The following is a 17,131-nucleotide window of genomic DNA, read 5'->3' on the forward strand; positions in this document are numbered from 1 at the left end:
TTTCTATCTTTTTTTTTTTGTTTCCTTTTTTTGAGACAGAGTTTCACCCTGTTGCCCAGGCTGGAGTGTAGTGGCATGATCATGGCTCACTGCAGCCTCGACCTCCCAGGCTCAAGCGATCCTCCCATTTCAGCCTCCAGAGTAGCTGGGACTATAGGATGTGCCACCATGCCCGGCTAATTTTTGTATTTTTTGTAGAGACAGGGTTTTGCCGTGTTGCCCACGTCTCGAACTCCTGGGCTCAAGCAAACTGCCCACCTCTGTCTTCCAAAATGTTGGGATTACAGGCGTGAGCCATCACACTAGTGCCCCCTGTTGTGGTCTTAAGCGCACATTGCTTCTCCCTGGTCGTGATAGACATCTGAGTTTATGATCCTTGGTCTCCATAAAGCAGTTTAGAGAAGGAAGGACAGCTGAGTCACGCTAATTTAGAAAGAGAGTGAGTTCTGTCTTGGAAAATGCACTTCTCTACAAAAGGAAGAAAGAGACAGGGAGACTAATCTTGTTGGGGACACAGTCTGAGCATTTGTTAGACTAACTAGAAGGTTTTACAGAGATAAATAATGTGAAAACTGAGGCACAAACACAGTTAACATGGTTCTGATTAAATATCTAGAAAATGACACAGTCAGCGTTCAAACTTAGTGTGTTTGTGGGTCCTTGCGTAACATAGCTATTATGTTATACTATCCACCAAGCCAATCCCATATTGCCATAGCCTTCTAAATCTTTTTCCTCTGCAAATATATTCATGTAGTTACATGCAGATACACAATGAGGTAATACTGTATGCATCCTATTTTATAATTGGCTGTCTTTATCTCAATAATAAAAGCAAGTATCACATTTTAAATAACTGTGTAATAGCTAATCCTATGGACACGTCACACTTGGTAGATACTATTTTGATTAAAGAATTTAGTTTTGTCCCAACTCTTCACTATTATAAAATATTGTAATGCACTTCTTTTGTACACATATTTTAAAACACTCATTGGACTCTCTTCCCTAGGAAAAAGTAGATTTGCTGTGTCAAAAGTTACTATTCCTTTCTCTCACCCCTTTAAAAAATTGCTTTATTTTTCTGGTTTTGAAGGAAACATAGGCTCACAGCAAAAAACAGAAGTCAGAAAATAAAGACAAAGTAGAAAATAAAATAGACAATCTGTTATTTGTTGGTATAAACGCCACTATCGGGAACATGTGTTATTTACATTTCTGTGGCCTCTCCCCTTCCCTCCCTCTCCTCTCTTCTGCAGGGTCTCACTCTGTCACCCAGGCGGGAGTACAGTGGTGTGATTTCAGCTCACTGCAGCCTCAACCTACCAGGTTCAAGTGATCCTCCCACCTCAGCTTCCTAAGTAGCTGGGATTACAGGCATGTACTACCACACCCAACCAATGTTTGTATTTTTGTAGAGACAGGGTCTCACCATGTTGCCCAGGCTGGTCTCGAACTCCTAGGCTCAAGCGATCCTCCTGCCTCAGCCTCCCAAAGTACTAGGATTACAGGCATGAGCCAGTGTGACTGGCCCTGTCCTTATTTCTTTAGCAAAAATTTCCCAAGAGAAGAATTGCTGGGATAATGCACATTTAAATTTTTGATAGACAGTCCCAAATATTATACCTGTTTTTAAGACCTTTAATTCCTGTTGTCAAATTCCCCTATATATGGAGTAATAAACACAATTTAAAGAAATTAGGACTAAAAAAAGATTATATGTAACCCAACATAAAGGCAACCTGTTAGGTGTTGACAGAGACTGACAACTTTTTATCTGTGGGTGCCATCCATTATAAGTAACCTGAGCACCTTACTTTTTCTTTTTAAACTCTAGGTAGGATACCCGAGGCCCACAAATTTTTCATGAGAAATGTTTTTTTTCTCTGCCCTATGAGAAGATTTTAAAAAATATTATACTGCTTCAATTGCATCAAAAGAAATGGACCCTAATATCTATAATGAAGGATTTGGAGTTAGAAGACCTGAGTTTCAATTTTGGCACAGCTGTTTGTCTAGCTCTGTGATCTTGGATAGGTCAGTTAACTTGTCTTAATCTTCTCATCCATTTAGTGGAGACAGCACCACTATTCACAGGACTGTTGTCAGAATTACATGAGACAATACCATAGGTGAAAATATAAAGTACTTTGTAAACTAAAATGTTACACAGATAAGCTGATATCATTGGTAGCAAGAGCAACCCTATTCCGAAGTTTTTGTAGTATAGTCCTGACTATTCTTCATACTGCAGGCTAATTAATTGGGTAGACATCCTCTTAAACCTCTGATCCTCTTTTCTTCCTAAAACACTGAGATCTCTTCATCTGAAATACAAATTTCGAGACAGTTTATAGATTTGTAGTCTTGGATCCTGGAGAGAAGAGACATGTATTCCTGTATACACCCAAATCATTAATCCTACTTTTAATTCTACTCTAAACCTTGTACCACATCATTTCCTACTGCCAGGCTGGAGTGAGTAATGACAACCTTTTGGCAGATCAAATTTCAGTTTTAGAATTCAGGAAGCAAAGCTGTGTCCTGGCCTTTCTTTCTTCTTTTTCAATTATAGCTAAATGTCCTTTTCTGTTTGGGGGCAAGTGAGATGCCTGGTTGTGCCAGAGCAAACGAAAACCAGGCACCTTCTCCTGAGCATGTCACTGTCATAAACCCAGGCAGTCTGGTGAGGCAGCTGCTGAAGAAATAATATTCCGCCATTAACTGCCCCACCCCTGAAATTAGCATCTTTGGAAGGCATTATCCAGGGTTTTGTTGCTGTTACTGTTTTGTTTTTCTGTTTATTCCTAAAACAGATTTTTATTAAGTTCATCCAGTGCTTCCATTGACCCAGCTGCTTGGAATTCAGTGAACTGTCAACAGAATATAATTTCTTTCACAATTTGCTATTCTACTGGAACTACACTGCAGTGTCTTTGTGATTGAGTTAGCCACCAGATAACCTTTGCCCTCAATTTTCTAGACTGAAATTGTTTTCTTTGTTGTCCAGAACTTTGAGTTGGCATCTCCCAAGTAACTGTTTAGGATGGAAAACATATTGAGAGCTTGCTATTGAAAAATAATATGGGTCTTGTCAGTAGGATCCATTGTTGAAGGTGAAAGCCCCTTTACCGGGAGGCTGGATCCTTTGATTTTCTGACAGAACATTGGCCAACAGTACTGACACACTGCACTTGAAATGCTCACCAACAACCTTAATCCCTTCTTGGGGAAGATAATCTGCAGGGCGGGTTAGTCATGAACTACTCTAGGTTCTCCAAGAGCTAGCATTTTATCATATTAGCACCAGCAAACAGCATGCTTAGACTACATCAACTCAGCTATGCATAGCTATGCCTTTACTGAGCTGCATTTCAGTATCTGGGTTTTGGCTTCTACCAACAATTAAAGGGAGAAATGGCCATCTGGCTTCAGCTGAAATTGCCATTCCTTGTTTCTTAGTGTATTTCATGGAGGGGACTATACCATAAATTCCTCTTCGAGCTCAGCAGTAGAAAATGGACGGTCCCTCCTGACGAATCCATCTGCTTCCACATTTCAATTTCATTGATGAAATTGAGAATTCATAACCTATCCTGTTTCCTTTTTAGCTTTGGTTTCCTAAAGCTTGAAGCCAAAATTAGTGCTTCATTACAATAACTCTCATCTCTATTTCCTGGTAGTTGTTTCCCCTTTCTTCCATGTAGATTAGCTCTTTTTTTTCTTTATTTCAACTATCCTGCCCGTGTGATTATTTTGAGCCATTTAAAATCCATTATGGAAGTAGGTAGAGTCCAGATTGTAAATAAAATGGTATCACTCGTATTATTGTCACAGTCACATTATTGGTTCATCTTTGGTGTTAGTCTCCTGCTTCCTTCTGGACTTCTCCTTTATCCTTTTTGATTCATTCATATTGGGTGGGGATGAAAAACAGGAATGAGTCTCAACAGAAACCCAGCAGCATTTTAAAGCCTAAAGTTTTAATGCCTATGGTACAAATATTTTTATATTCATGTAAATCAAAGGGCCACCACTTGGCTTAGGTATGGTAGGGTTAGAGTAATCAGTGGAATTTGTTGCGGTTAAACAGTGGACTCCATAGCCAGGGCCTCCCCTGGAGGCTCCAGTGTGGGAATTTATAAAGAGCTTTTTAATTGAATCTTGCGTCTGTGTGTAAAGAATTGCTGTTTGAGGCAGAAACCAAGGCTGATGACTTGGACAGAATACTCTAACCCCTCAGACACTTTTATATCACTATCCTAAGAACTAATATGGGTATTAGGGTTGTAAAACTACAGTCTGGCTAGAATGACTTAAAGACTTTGGGATAAGTTGATGGTGCTAAGTCATTAGAGAAAGAAGAAAACTCCAAAGACATCTGGCAACCATGATGGAGAGAAAATTGAGGGAAGCAGTGTAGAAACAAAGGAGAAAGCAGGACAGAAACAGCAGGGTCCTGGGATCCGCCTGGTACCAGAAACAACGACTTTTCTTCCCTCACTTGGGCTAGCCCCAGAGACGGGGCTTCTGGTTTAGAAGAGGAATGTGGGACTGGCTGGCCGTGGATTAGATAACTGTGAAATCAATGCCCTTTTACTTGGGACATCTTTCCAAGTCTGGATTATTTCCTTAGGATTAACTGGGAAATCACTGTACAAAGAGGAAGCATACCAATAGGCTGCTTCCTTATTTTCAACCCATAATAATGTATTTTCTCATTGCTAGAGGACTGCCTTAAAATATATACACACACACACATACACACGCACGCACTAGAAACACCAGGATAGCACAGACAATGGCTTTCAGGGATGAAGATACTTCCTTTCCTGTCTGTTCTAGTCTCTTCTGGTTGCATGGAACAGAAACTAGTACAAGCTAGCTTAAGGAGATGGAGCTTTATTGCAAGAATATAAAAATGTTCTTGTGTGAATGACATGAGCAGCCCCATGGACAGAAACCTCAGCCCCATGGGGGCTAGGATTGGGAAGCTTTGGCGACTTAAGACTTTGGCTTTCTTGCATTCTCTCTCAGTTCATGCCTGTCAGGCTAAATGTCTGGATCCTCATTACTTCAGGTGCACACTGGGGTGGGCATCATGGACATCACCTGAGATCTTGTTGGAAATGCAGCTTTCAGGTCACACTGCAGACCTACTGAATCCCAGCCTACCTTTTAACAGAACCCCCTGGTGATTTGTTTGCACATTAGAGTTTGAGGAACACTGGTGTAGGTTTCTGGTTACTCGTAGAGTTGTTCCCCTTACTTAGGTGCCCACCCCAGTGGTGGATGGGGGAGCGGGCCAGACCATGTGACTTGGCATGAACATATTAGGGCCACAAGAGGTACATCTTATACATAATCTAAGACTGCTGGGTTTTCTTTTCTTTTTTTTTTTTTTTTTTTTTTTGAGATGGAGTTTCACTCTTATTGCCCAGGCTGGAGTGCAATGGTGCGATCTCGGCTCACCGCAAACTCCGCCTCCCAGGTTCAAGCGATTCTCGTGCCTCAGCCTCTCTAGTAGCTGGGATTACAGGCATGTGCCACCACGCCCAGCTAATTTTGTATTTTTAGTAGAGACGGGGTTTCTCCATGTTGGTCAGGCTGGTCTCAAACTCCGACCTCAGGTGATCCGCCCGCCTCGGCCTCCCAAAGTGCTGGGATTACAGGCATGAGCCATTGCGCCTGGCCATGACTGCTGGGTTTTCTTTTAGCTCATAGCATTTCCATCAAGGGTGTTGGTAGTCTTCAGTTATGGAGACAAAGTGAATAGATAATCTCATAATTTATTTAAAAACAAAACTAGTTGTAGTGCCATAACTATTTTAGTATGTCCCCATTTTATTTATATGTTACTTTTTATTAGCCCAAAGATAATTAAACCCGAAAATATGTAGACTCTGTATAATTTAGGCAGTTTTATGAATATGGATTTTAACTCTGACCTAAATGAGCTATCTAGTGACTTAACAATAGCTTCCTCTTGCTTCAAGCTAGTAGGAACTGATCGGCTTATAAAGCTTATGGTGCCCAGTTCTGTTCAGAGTCCAGTGTGCATAGCTCTGGCTCCCACCATGCCCATTAGCCTGTGAAATTGATTTTTTTAAATGGTTGTACAGGCATTTGGCCTATAGCCAAAGAAATGAGTGAGCAAGTGAGTCTTGTTTCGGTACTACTCTATGAATAAGTAGTTAGACCATTCAAGACTGCTGTACATGGGTCATTCATTCCCAGGGACACTTATAGTTCTTTTACATTTGGTGCATTCAGCATCCTCGAAAGCCTTTTTAAAAAATAAAAATAAAAGAAGAACTTTTGTATATCCATTATTTTATTTATTTGTTTGTTTTTTTGAGATGGAGTCTTCACTCTGTCTCCAGGCTAGAGTGCAGTGGCACGGTCTTGGCTCACTGCAACCTCTGCCTCCTGGGTTCAAGCAATTTTCCTGCCTCAGCCTCCGAGTAGCTGGGACTACAGGTGTGCGCTACCACGCCCGGTTAATTTTTGTATTTTTAGTAGAGATGGAGTTTCACCATGTTGGCCAGGATGGTCTTGATCTCTTGACCTCATGATCCACCCACCTTGGCCTCCCAAAGTGCTGGGATTGCAGGTGTGAGCCACCACACTCGGCTCCATTATTTTATTGTATCCTTAATTCCCTTAGCTCGCCCTTGCTGAGCATAGTTGTCTGCGGTAGAATTAGCCATTGGCTCCTTGCTTTGCTCTTCCAGTTTTTGGTGTTTTAAGGTGTTGGAATCCACCAGCAAGAATGGTGGCTTCCCACAATGCCTTTTAACAAGAATGTGTCTCTTCAATGCACATTGTAACTCTTGTTTGAATTTATTGAAGAAACACAAAATAAGTCTATACCTTTATTGAAGCAATTCAGGTGATGGGAAGAGGCTCTTGAATCAAGAAAGAAAGGAAGAACCAGGAGTGGTGGTATTAGGTATGGAGAGATTTAGGATCACTCTTCTGCCACACAAAATGAGCTTCCTGTGCTAAGAAAACTCACAGCCCTGAATAAGGAGTTGATGGCATGTCTATGCAAGGTAGAATTTTATTCCTGGGACGTCTTTGGAAAACCATTATATTAGATGATCTTCAATCTTTTGTAGTTCTGAAAATGTATGAATGCTTATATATGTTGCTTACAAATCCTAAATGAAGAAAAAAAGGGCTCCCTGCCTTAAATTTATGTTCTATCTAATATGCACTTTTAAAGTTTGAGTTTCCATTGCACTTCTGATCTTTTTAAAATTATAAAACCTATCATACATACAAAAGAGTATAAAACTTATTAATATATATTGTTAAAGTTTAATAAGACGAATGCCCCTGTGCCTACCACCCAGCCTAAAAAAACAGAACATTACCAGTGTCTTTGAAGCTGTCTCTGTTACTGTGCATTGCTAGACTGCTTTAACGTATTGGATTTGTGCATTGCAGTGTTTTATTTGTGAGCAGTTATATCAGTGAATACCAAGTGAGAGTGGCTCAGCCATTTTTACCTTATGCTCAAACTCCTTTCAGATTTCCAATCTGTCTGATATTGGACTTAAGAACAGTTAAATCTTACTGCTTGGAAACTGATCTTTAACAAGCTAGTTTTCCTGCTTTAAAATAATAGTGTAGTTCGTGATGTTTACTTCCCTGTTTCACTTGACAATTATAGCAGTGGTAGCTTCCCTGAGCACAGGATGAGGATCAGTCAGCTTGAGTATCTGCTGTGCAGAAGGCAAGCTGCCTGTGCACCGAAAATCCACTCAGGCCCTGGACAAAGCAAAAAAACCAGCAGAGCGTAACTAATGGAAACTATCTTTAAGTCATGAACATTAAATCTGGTTGAGGTAGCAGTATTTCCTGGGTACATGATTGGGGCGTTGAAGTACTACGCTTTCATTTCTGATGTGAATTATATGTTGCCATCTGAAGTTCCAGAGATCCAAGATTGGATGTATATATTTTTAAAAATATGTGCTTTGGTGAAAAGCGAAGTTTTGAAAGGGTAGAAAACTTTCAGTAGCCATCAAATGGCATTATTTTAGAATGAGCAGGGAAACCCCACAGGGATGAGAATACCTAAACTGACAATTCTTGGGAGGCCCTGTCAAATGCCCATCCTTCTAGGTTTGCGCTTATGGCCAAAGGCATTGTTTTTTTATAAATATAATTTTAATGGCTATAATAATTTCTGTATTGTTCCATTGTTTGGTATTTAACTATTATAGTTAATGTTCTCATAAACATATTTGTGTGTAAAATTGTATTTTCTTAAAACATATTGGGGCATTAAACATACCTACATATATATATGTGTGTGTGTGTATGTGTGTGTGTGTATATGACTTAAAAAATTATTTTACAGACTGATCACTTTCCGTTACAGACATTTTAAGGAACTCATATATTTACAACATTCTTGTTAAATAGTCAATATTTATCCTTATTCCTCTGACTGCCCTGGTAGAGACAGACTGGAGCCTGACTTAGAATTAAACAATAATCAACCTGTTTCAACAGGTATTTATTAGGTGCCCATTTTTACCTTCAGATTGTTCTAAGTACTAGGAAAGCGAGGAAGTTGCAAAAAGAAGCTTAAGGGGCAGCCCTACCTTTTAGAAAATATGAAGCATGTTATTTCTGTTACAAGGAAAAGAGCTCAGACCTCTATGCCTTACTTCTGGGCTGTGTGTGTGTGTGTGTGTGTGTGTGTGTGTGTGTGTACGCGCGCGCACGCGTACACTCATTTTTGCAATGCTACTTCCTTGCCATGGGTCTGCCTCATCTGGTTTCCAATAACAAGAGTTCCAGATTGGGGAGCACCCTGCTATCCTGATTGGCCACCACAGATTCATATGGCATTGATGTTTACAAGCTGTTTGCAAAGTGTTGCTTGGTGCTGCCTAATCTGATATGCCTGCTTCCGACGCGTCCTTTGTGGGAGGCAGAGCTGAGATTGGGTGGGGCGGGAGGAGTTTGCCCCTGCACTGTCAGGCTGCAGGCCACTTGTCTGAGGCAGGCACAGTAACCTCAGGAAGACAAAGGGCACAGGGGCCCTGTTTGGTCTCCATGTTCTAGAAATCATCACCGGGTCCCACCATGTTCATTCAGCACCTTTCTTTGGGGTTTTCTAGGAAATGTTTCTATATAGTGTATATTTCAAAGATTTAGTTTTCAAAGTCCAATGAGATTTGGTGACTCAGAGAGTTCTTAATTTAGCAAGCTACATGGTATGTGGCAGTTAAAAGTATTTTATACTCCCCTCCTTTAGTTTGGTGGCTGAGAAGAATCTACAGATTGCCTGTCTTATTCACTGTGGAAATTTTGTGGTCAACACATGTTCACTTATTTGCCAACACAGTCTTCGGTGCTTCCTTTGGAGGGAAGATCTTCACTGGGCTGTGTCATGGCTCTCGGTTGGTGAGGAGGCAGAGGTGGAGTTTGGAGAGCAGGGTGCAGCCTGCCAGTGGAGATTCTCAGGGAGTGGCCTCACCAGAGCTGGGATTACCACTGGACTTGGAACAGGGCCTTGGCTGAACGGGGCATAAAGGAGAGACAGGAGTTCAGTGCTTTCAAGGTTATCAGGTTGGAAAGCAGTGACAGGGAAGGAAATAGGGAATACGGCTGGGGTCAGAGAATGGAGCAGAACAGCATGGGCTGTGTCATTCCCATGGAGGGAGGACATTCCTGATGCGCTGCTGGGGAGAGATGGGAACGTGCCTTCTGAGGAATGAAGATCCAGAGATCATGGCAGGTAGATTTTGTTTTCATTTTAAAAGGGGAGTTAGTTAAGGCTGTGAGAAGACAGGAATGCATTGGAAAATGCCTCTAGTCAGGAGATAGTAAGAAGTATACAGGATGGAAGGGGAGTCAAAAATTAGGAAAAGTGGCACTTCGGGAGGCCGAAGCAGGTGGATCACTTGAGGTCAAGAGTTCAAGGTCTCATTTTAATGGCTATAATAATTTGTGTGTTGCTCCATTATTTGGTATTTGACTATTATGTATGGGCAACATGGTGAAACCCCGTCTCTACTAAAAACAGAAAAAATAGCCAGGCGTGGTGGTACAAACCGCTAATCACCGCTACTTGGGAGGCTGAGGCAGAAGAATCACTTGAACCCGGGAGGCAGAGGTTGCAGTGAGCCAAGATCACACCAGTACACTCCAGCCTGGGTGACTCCATTTCAAAAAAAGAAAAAAAAAATTCGGAAAAGTAGCATGCCATCCCAGAAGCCAGAAAAGGAGAACCCTCAGCCACTAGTATTGAGAGGACAGAAGCCAAGAGAGCAAACTGTTTGGACTAAGAAGACCTGAATTTGAGTCCTGGGCTTTGCTACCTACTTTATGGCCTTAGCTGAGTTACTGGAGCTTTTTGGACTTGAATTTCACACCTGCATGTTGGGGATGATCATAATATTTTCCATACCTGGCCCAGTTGTAAGTGGATCAGGGAGGTGGTGTATTGGAAAGCTCTGTGGTGTCCTGTACAAAACATAGAAAATCTGCCTCCATTCTCTGTCTGAGTCCAGGTCCTCACCTGTCATAATAACAATTGCTTTTTATTATATACTGCCTAATTGTAAATATTCCTGTTGCATGTATGTTTTTGATCATGTGCTCTCACATATGTATTGAAAGGAAATGGGGCATAAATAATAGAAAATAGCTTGCCTCTGTATCCCCACAGGAAATATTGGAAAATGCCATGCTAAGCCCAATAAGAGCAGGAAGTATGCCACTTTTGTTCAATACTGGACATGCTGTGCTGGCACATAGTAGGTATTGAGTTAATATTTGGTGAATGAAGGTCTCGCCAAATTCAGCAATGGATTTTGCATTTACACTAGCTGGAGAAAGGGAGTTACATTCAGAGCAGCCCAAGTGTGTATTTTTAGTGGGAGAAGAAGGCTCTGACTTTCTTAGTAAGAATATAAAAAGAATCATAGATATAGAGGTGGAACGGACAGAAGAAGCAAGAGCATGGTCTCCATACTAATCCCACTTTAAAGGTGAGGGTGTGGAGAAACCATGGCTGGACAGTTAGCACCAAAGAGAGCTATGAGTCCAGATCTTTTAAGATGATGTTAAAGTCACTTAACAAGAGTAAGTAAAAGGTGCTTTTCATGTGTCAGAATGTTTTTTGTTGAAAATTAATGAAGGCAAATGTTCATTTTATTCTTGGTGACTGTGGTAGGCAGAATAACAGCCTCTCAGAGATGTGTATGTCTTAATCTCCAGAACCTGTGAAAATGTTATGTTACATGGAGAAGGGGGATTTAGGTTGCAGATGAAATTAAGGTTCTTGGTTGAGTTTAAAATAGGAAGATTATCCCAGATTGTCTTAGTGGGCTCAATGTAATCACAGCACCTTTATAAGTGGAAGTGGGAGGAGGAAGAGTCAATGAGAGAGATGTGATGTGAGAAATACTCAACTAGCCATTGCTGACTTCAAAGATGGAGAAAGGGGCTATGAGCCAAGGAATGCAGGCAGCCTGTAGAGGTTGGAAGAGACAAGGAAAGAGATTCTCCCCTAGAGCTTCCCAAAGATGTGAAGCCTTGCTGACACTTTGATCTTAGTCCAGTAAGACCCATTTCAGACTTCTGACCTTCAGAACTGTAAGATAATAAAAGTGTGTTATTTTAAGCCACTAAGATTGTGGTAATCTGTTACAGCAGCCAATTGGAAAGGAATACAATTCCAGCATAGCCTGCTCCTGATGGTCACCTTGTGAAGAATAATGTACTGTTTGGCATTCAGATGCTTTAATGGAGGGCTAATTTATGACATCTGGAAAGGAAGGTACATTTAACAAGACAAGTTTGAAAGAAATAGCTGTAATTGACGAGTGCATCATTATAGGTTTCTCTTGGCCACATTGCCCTTTTTTCTCTGCCACACAATTCCACTGAGTGGACCCTTCTTGATTGTCGAAGAAAGTAATTAAGTCCTTTATGAGTCAGACTGACAGCAGAAGTTAGCAAAATCATTCAGAATATCTTGTTACAGTATTAAAACTTGCTTACAGGACCAAATACTTTATTTGGTCTTTGAAATAAAAGTAAAATCACCATCTCTTTGTGGGTTTCTTTTCACAATGAGGCATTGATTTGCTTTTGGAGAGGTGGGAGCCCATTATGATTTTACTTTTCTTTGTTGGCACTGCTGATATTAAGTCAGCGTACCTCAGGTGATGAGGTTATTATATATGCCGTGTTTTTAACTTTCATCTGGTTAGTGAATTCCTTTTGTCTTTTGATGTCTCTGCAACCTGGTTTTTGTTTTTAATTCTAAATATGATGCCGCTTTTCCAGAACTAGATCACTTTCATTCTGTTTTGAATATTTAATAAAAGTTTCTAAAACGAACACAAGTTTTCGTAGCCTTTTTTCTTCCAAACAAGTGAGGGCTCATTTCTTCCAATTAGGATGAAACCAAAATGCAGCCAAGTCAGCATTTTCATTGGAAATGTCAAGAATGTATTTCTATAAAAATATAAACTGAACTTTACAATGTAAAGAAGGAACAAAGTCATCTGTCGAAAAGCAACTCCAGGCCCCGGAGCTCACAGAGTGCCCATTATAGTCGTCCCAGAAAAGCGTTTTCTTTACCAGAGACCTTACCAGCTAGCTCGGCCTGGCACCGCAATGGGCTGACACCAGCTCTTACTATTCTCTTTGCTCGGGGTCTGAAAAGTATTTTTTGGCACATCTCTCTGATCTTTGGTTCTCTGCCTCTACAGCTGGGGGTTGCTTACGACTAAATGTTTTCTGTGATAAAGTTAATTTCTGAAGCTTTTAATTTTTTATGAGCCTAGTCGCCTGTAACACTAAGTCACTGTTGATAAAGTCTTGCTACTATAAAAGTCCATGCTGAGTTTTTTAAAAAGTCAGACAGTTCAGTTCTCCTGTGAAATAGCAGATAGTCAATGATATAATCATTTGAATCTGACACATTCTTACAATAGCTCAGCTCCAGTGCATTTTTTAGGGGTGAGTGTGGAAAAAATAAGCTATGAAAAGCACTCATAGCCAGATGGAAAAAGAGAAGGTTTTGGTTTTCTCTCTCTGAACAGCCAATATGCCCAAATCTGTAGAATTAAAATAAAAAGCTGTTAGGACTCATGATAGGCTTAAATTTTTTTTAAGGTTTCACCTAATAATAATAATGATCAAAATCCTGCATGATGATCATTAGAGTTTATGGCATGTTTAATTTGTACATTAAAAATCATATTAATTGTGATTACTCAAGGCTATATATAATAATGACATAGAAATATTGTACTTTAGTTTATAAAAGGAAGCCTTTGAATCTTGGCTGGGCTTGGGTATCCTAAAGAAAAAAAAAAACTAAAAATTCAAAGATTAGTTAATGAAGAAGAATTAATGTTAATAATGTCATAGCTCTCTCCCCTTTTAATCCATAAAGCCAAGTTTATTAATAGCAACAGCAATAACAAGAATGAGCATATTCCTTCTTTCCCCCACCAGTGGCCTTCACAGCTTCACAGAGCGCTTCATTCTGGTGAATGAGCAACACTGGACACCAGTGGCCTTCCGAGTGGGCAGAAATTCCTCGGGCAACTCCAGGTCCCAGCAAACCACTTAATCAGTCTTTACATAAAAATTGTAGCCTAGAGAAGGCATTTGAAGAAACTCTTCCTTACGCTAGCCTTTTCCCCTCCATTGTGGCCTCTTGAATCAGTAAGGTTGAAAAGAGAACCTGACATATTAGATTCTGCCAGCACACTGAGTTTGATAGAAAATAAGCCAGTTGGGGCCAGGCGTCGTGGCTCATGCCTGTAATCCTAGCAGTTTGGGAGGCCGAGGCAGGCGGATGACTTGAGGTCAGGAGTTCGAGACCAGCCTGGCTAACATGGTGAAACCCCATCTCTACTAAAAATATAAGAATAAGCCGGGCTTGGTGGCAAATGCCTGTAATCCCAGCTACTCAGGAGGCTGAGGCATGAGAATCACTTGAATCCAGGAGGTGGAGGTTGCAGTGAGATGAAATTGTACCACTGCATTTCAGCCTGGGTGACCTAGTGAGACTCTGTCTAAAAAAAAAAAAGAGAGAAAAGAGAAGAAGCCAGTAATAACTGTTATCATTGCTACTGATTAGCATAGATAGATCTACTCAAACTGCAGATAGAAACCCTCTGATCATGCCATCACCCTGATTGACACCAGAGCCGCAGTTCTTTGCTGAAGGGGGCCAGATGGGCAGTGATGGGGGCCTTGCACCACTGGAATGGAGTTTCTGTTTGTTTCTGAATTGCATTTATTTATTGCAGTGGATTTGAGTTGCTACTTTAAAAGCTGGTTGTTGATGTTTGGAAAATAACAACTAAAAATTTACATGGGGAAATTTTTTTTTTCAAAGAAAAGCCTTTCCATTTTGGTTTAGGTTGTATATAGTTAGCCAGTTTCTTCTACTTTTTTGCTTTCCTTCAGTCTGTCCCTTAATGTCCTTATTTTCATGATAGGATACCATCATTTTTGTATTCACTTGAATATTATAGACTAATCTACATATGTCTCCAAGTCTTCTTTGAGTCATTAGAAGCTCTTTCCTGCTTGATAGAGTTTGGACTATTATTAATTTGATTTCTTATTTTAAAATCTCATCTTTTTTTGAATGTGAATGTCTTCATTTCCCCTAATGCCTATTCAGTCAATTATAATTGCTGTTTCTTCAATCTAGGGTCATCTTCATTAGTTTAATTACTGTAGAAGCCTGTTTCCTAAATGTGCTAATAGCATGAAAATGACTTATTTCCATGTTCTCTGTTGTGCTATGCTAAGAAACAGGCAAAAAGAAAAATTCGTACAAGAAGACTGAAAAACATCTGTTTTTTTAAATGACCCATTCAAGGCAGTTGCACCCACCCTCATCCATCTGCGTGCTAGGGCTTGGGTGTAAGGGGCTAAAACTGGCATAGAGGATGGGTGGAAAGACTACCCAAAGCAGTCAGTAGCAGAAAGAGCCATGGTCCTCATAGAAAGTGAAAGCCGGTCGGGCGTGGTGGCTCATGCTTGTAATCCCAGCGCTTTGGGAGGCCGAGGCGGGCAGATCACCTGAGGTCAAGAGATCGAGACCATCCTGGCCAACATGGTGAAACCCTGTCTCTACTAAAAATACAAAAATTAGCAGGGCTTGGTGGCACACACCTGTAGACCCAGCTACTCGGGAGGCTGAGGCAGGAGAATCGCTTGAACTTGGGAGGTGGAGGTTGCAGTGAGCCGAGATCATGACACTGCACTCCATCAAGTGAAACTCCATCAAGAGTTTCTTGATGGAGTGAGACTCCATCAAGAAAGAAAAAGAGAGAGAGATTGAGAGAGAGAGAGAGAGGAAGGAAGGAAGGAAGGAAGGAAGGAAGGAAGGAAGGAAGGAGGAAGGGAGGGAGGGAGGAAGGGGGGAAGGGGAAGGGGAAGGAAGGGAAAGGGAAGGGAAAGGGAAGGGAAAGGAAGGGGAAGGAAAGGAAAGAAAAGAAAGTAAAGCCAAGGAGAGCAGAGATGCTCACTGATTCTGACAAGAACAGAAATGCATGCAGGATCAGAAGGCCTGGTGCAGGGGCCGGGTGGAGACCAGAGGGAGGTGGGAGCAGGTTAGGGTGAAATGAAGTAGGTAGCAGGCATCACCTCTATTGGCAGGTAGGTTCATTGTGCGTGATATGCCGGGCTGGTTTAAAGGGCTAGGGCTGGTTATGAACAGTCCTGATACAATAAAAGTATCTTGACAATTCACTTAAGGGTTCTCACATATTGTTGAAAAAGTTACCTTCTCTGAGATGTTTGAGCCATTATGGTGCAACCACTATTCCAAGACTCCAGCTAAGGCCATTTCTCTGCACTCCTGACATATAGTGTCTGTCTTCCAGTTCCCAGAATATGAAGATAGACGATGGGATGAATGATTTGTTTGCATTTGTTCTTTCTTCCATCCCTTGTTTGCAAGGTTATTTCACCTTGTTCCTTAAGTTTCACATGGTATTGCTTTTACTCCACCGATTACACATCATAAGACAATTTGTATCTTTAAAGTGAGGTTCTCAAAGTGTGATGTGGACTCAAAGGTCCCTAAGGTCCTTTCAGAGGATCTGCAAGGTCAAACCCATTTTCGCAATAACACTAAGACATTGTTTGTCCTTTTTTGCTCATGTTATCTCATGAATTTACAGAGTACAAGTTCACCCGTAAGATTTTAGATTCCATGCCACAAGTAACCTTTAAGAAGTGACCAGTTGTCAAGTTTTAGTGTCCATCAAGGAATATCAACAATTGTCTAAGAAGGCTATCGAAATACTGCTGCCTTTTCCGACTGCATTTCTGTGAGCCTGGATTTTCTTCATATACTTTAACCAAAGAGCATATCATAACAGATTGAATACAGAAGGAGATATGAGAATCTAGCTGACTGCAATTAACAGATACATGAAAGAGTTTTGTAAAAATTTAAAAACTGTAGCTCTTCTCACAAAGTTTTTTTCTGGAAAAGATAATTATTTTTCATAAAACATGTAATTTATGTTAACATTTAATGGGGTTATTGTTATTTTAAAATAAATTAATGAATACATATTTTTTAAGTTTCTTGGTTGTAACTTGTAATATGGTTAATCTCAGTTTTAATCCACATAAACAGAAACTCTTTGGTGTTATCAGTAATTTTTAAGAGTGTAAATGGGTCTAAAGACTAAAAAGTTGGAGGACCATGGCTTTCAAGTAAGCATTTGTTTGGATAATGGAAAAATTCTGTTTGTTAAAGACACAAATGCATACCATAAATTTGGGTATTAATAACAAAAGGGACTTTTAAGAAGCACTTATCTGGGCCTGTTCTTTCTTCTGTGCCAGTGGTGGGCACCTTTCCCTCCTCTTTCTATAAACATGAGAAACATTTAAATACTATCTATTTTCTTTTCATAAAATGTTTCAGGTTGCCTATAATAGTTTAATAAAAGCAAATGGTTTTGCCCTTTTTTGCCTAAGGAACGCAAAGCTTTACAACAAAAATCTCATTGATTCTCAGTTATTTATAAAATAAAGGCCAAAGTACCCGCTTCCTGAGAGGAAGACTGGAGAAGCCCGCTAGTTTCTCTCGATTTAAAGAGAGACCCGT

At 40.5% G+C, this 17,131-nt stretch overlaps 1 protein-coding gene across 5 annotated transcripts in view; it reads left to right on the plus strand.

Annotated features, from left to right (window-relative positions):
- Positions 1-17,131, plus strand: part of SAMD4A (sterile alpha motif domain containing 4A) — a 228,680-nt gene that overhangs the window by 32,717 nt on the left and 178,832 nt on the right. Inside the window, exon 1 of one of the 5 annotated variants that reach the window (XM_077941036.1) lies at positions 9,564-9,760. The exons of the other annotated variants lie outside the window; for them this stretch is intronic. Coding sequence (XP_077797162.1) covers positions 9,697-9,760 — 64 coding nt within the window. The 5' untranslated portion in view covers positions 9,564-9,696. Of the gene's footprint in view, positions 1-9,563; positions 9,761-17,131 lie in introns of those variants that run through there. 5 annotated transcript variants of the gene reach the window in all.

The sequence above is a fragment of the Macaca mulatta genome, chromosome 7 (genome assembly GCF_049350105.2).
Source record: "Macaca mulatta isolate MMU2019108-1 chromosome 7, T2T-MMU8v2.0, whole genome shotgun sequence".
NCBI lineage: Eukaryota > Metazoa > Chordata > Mammalia > Primates > Cercopithecidae > Macaca > Macaca mulatta.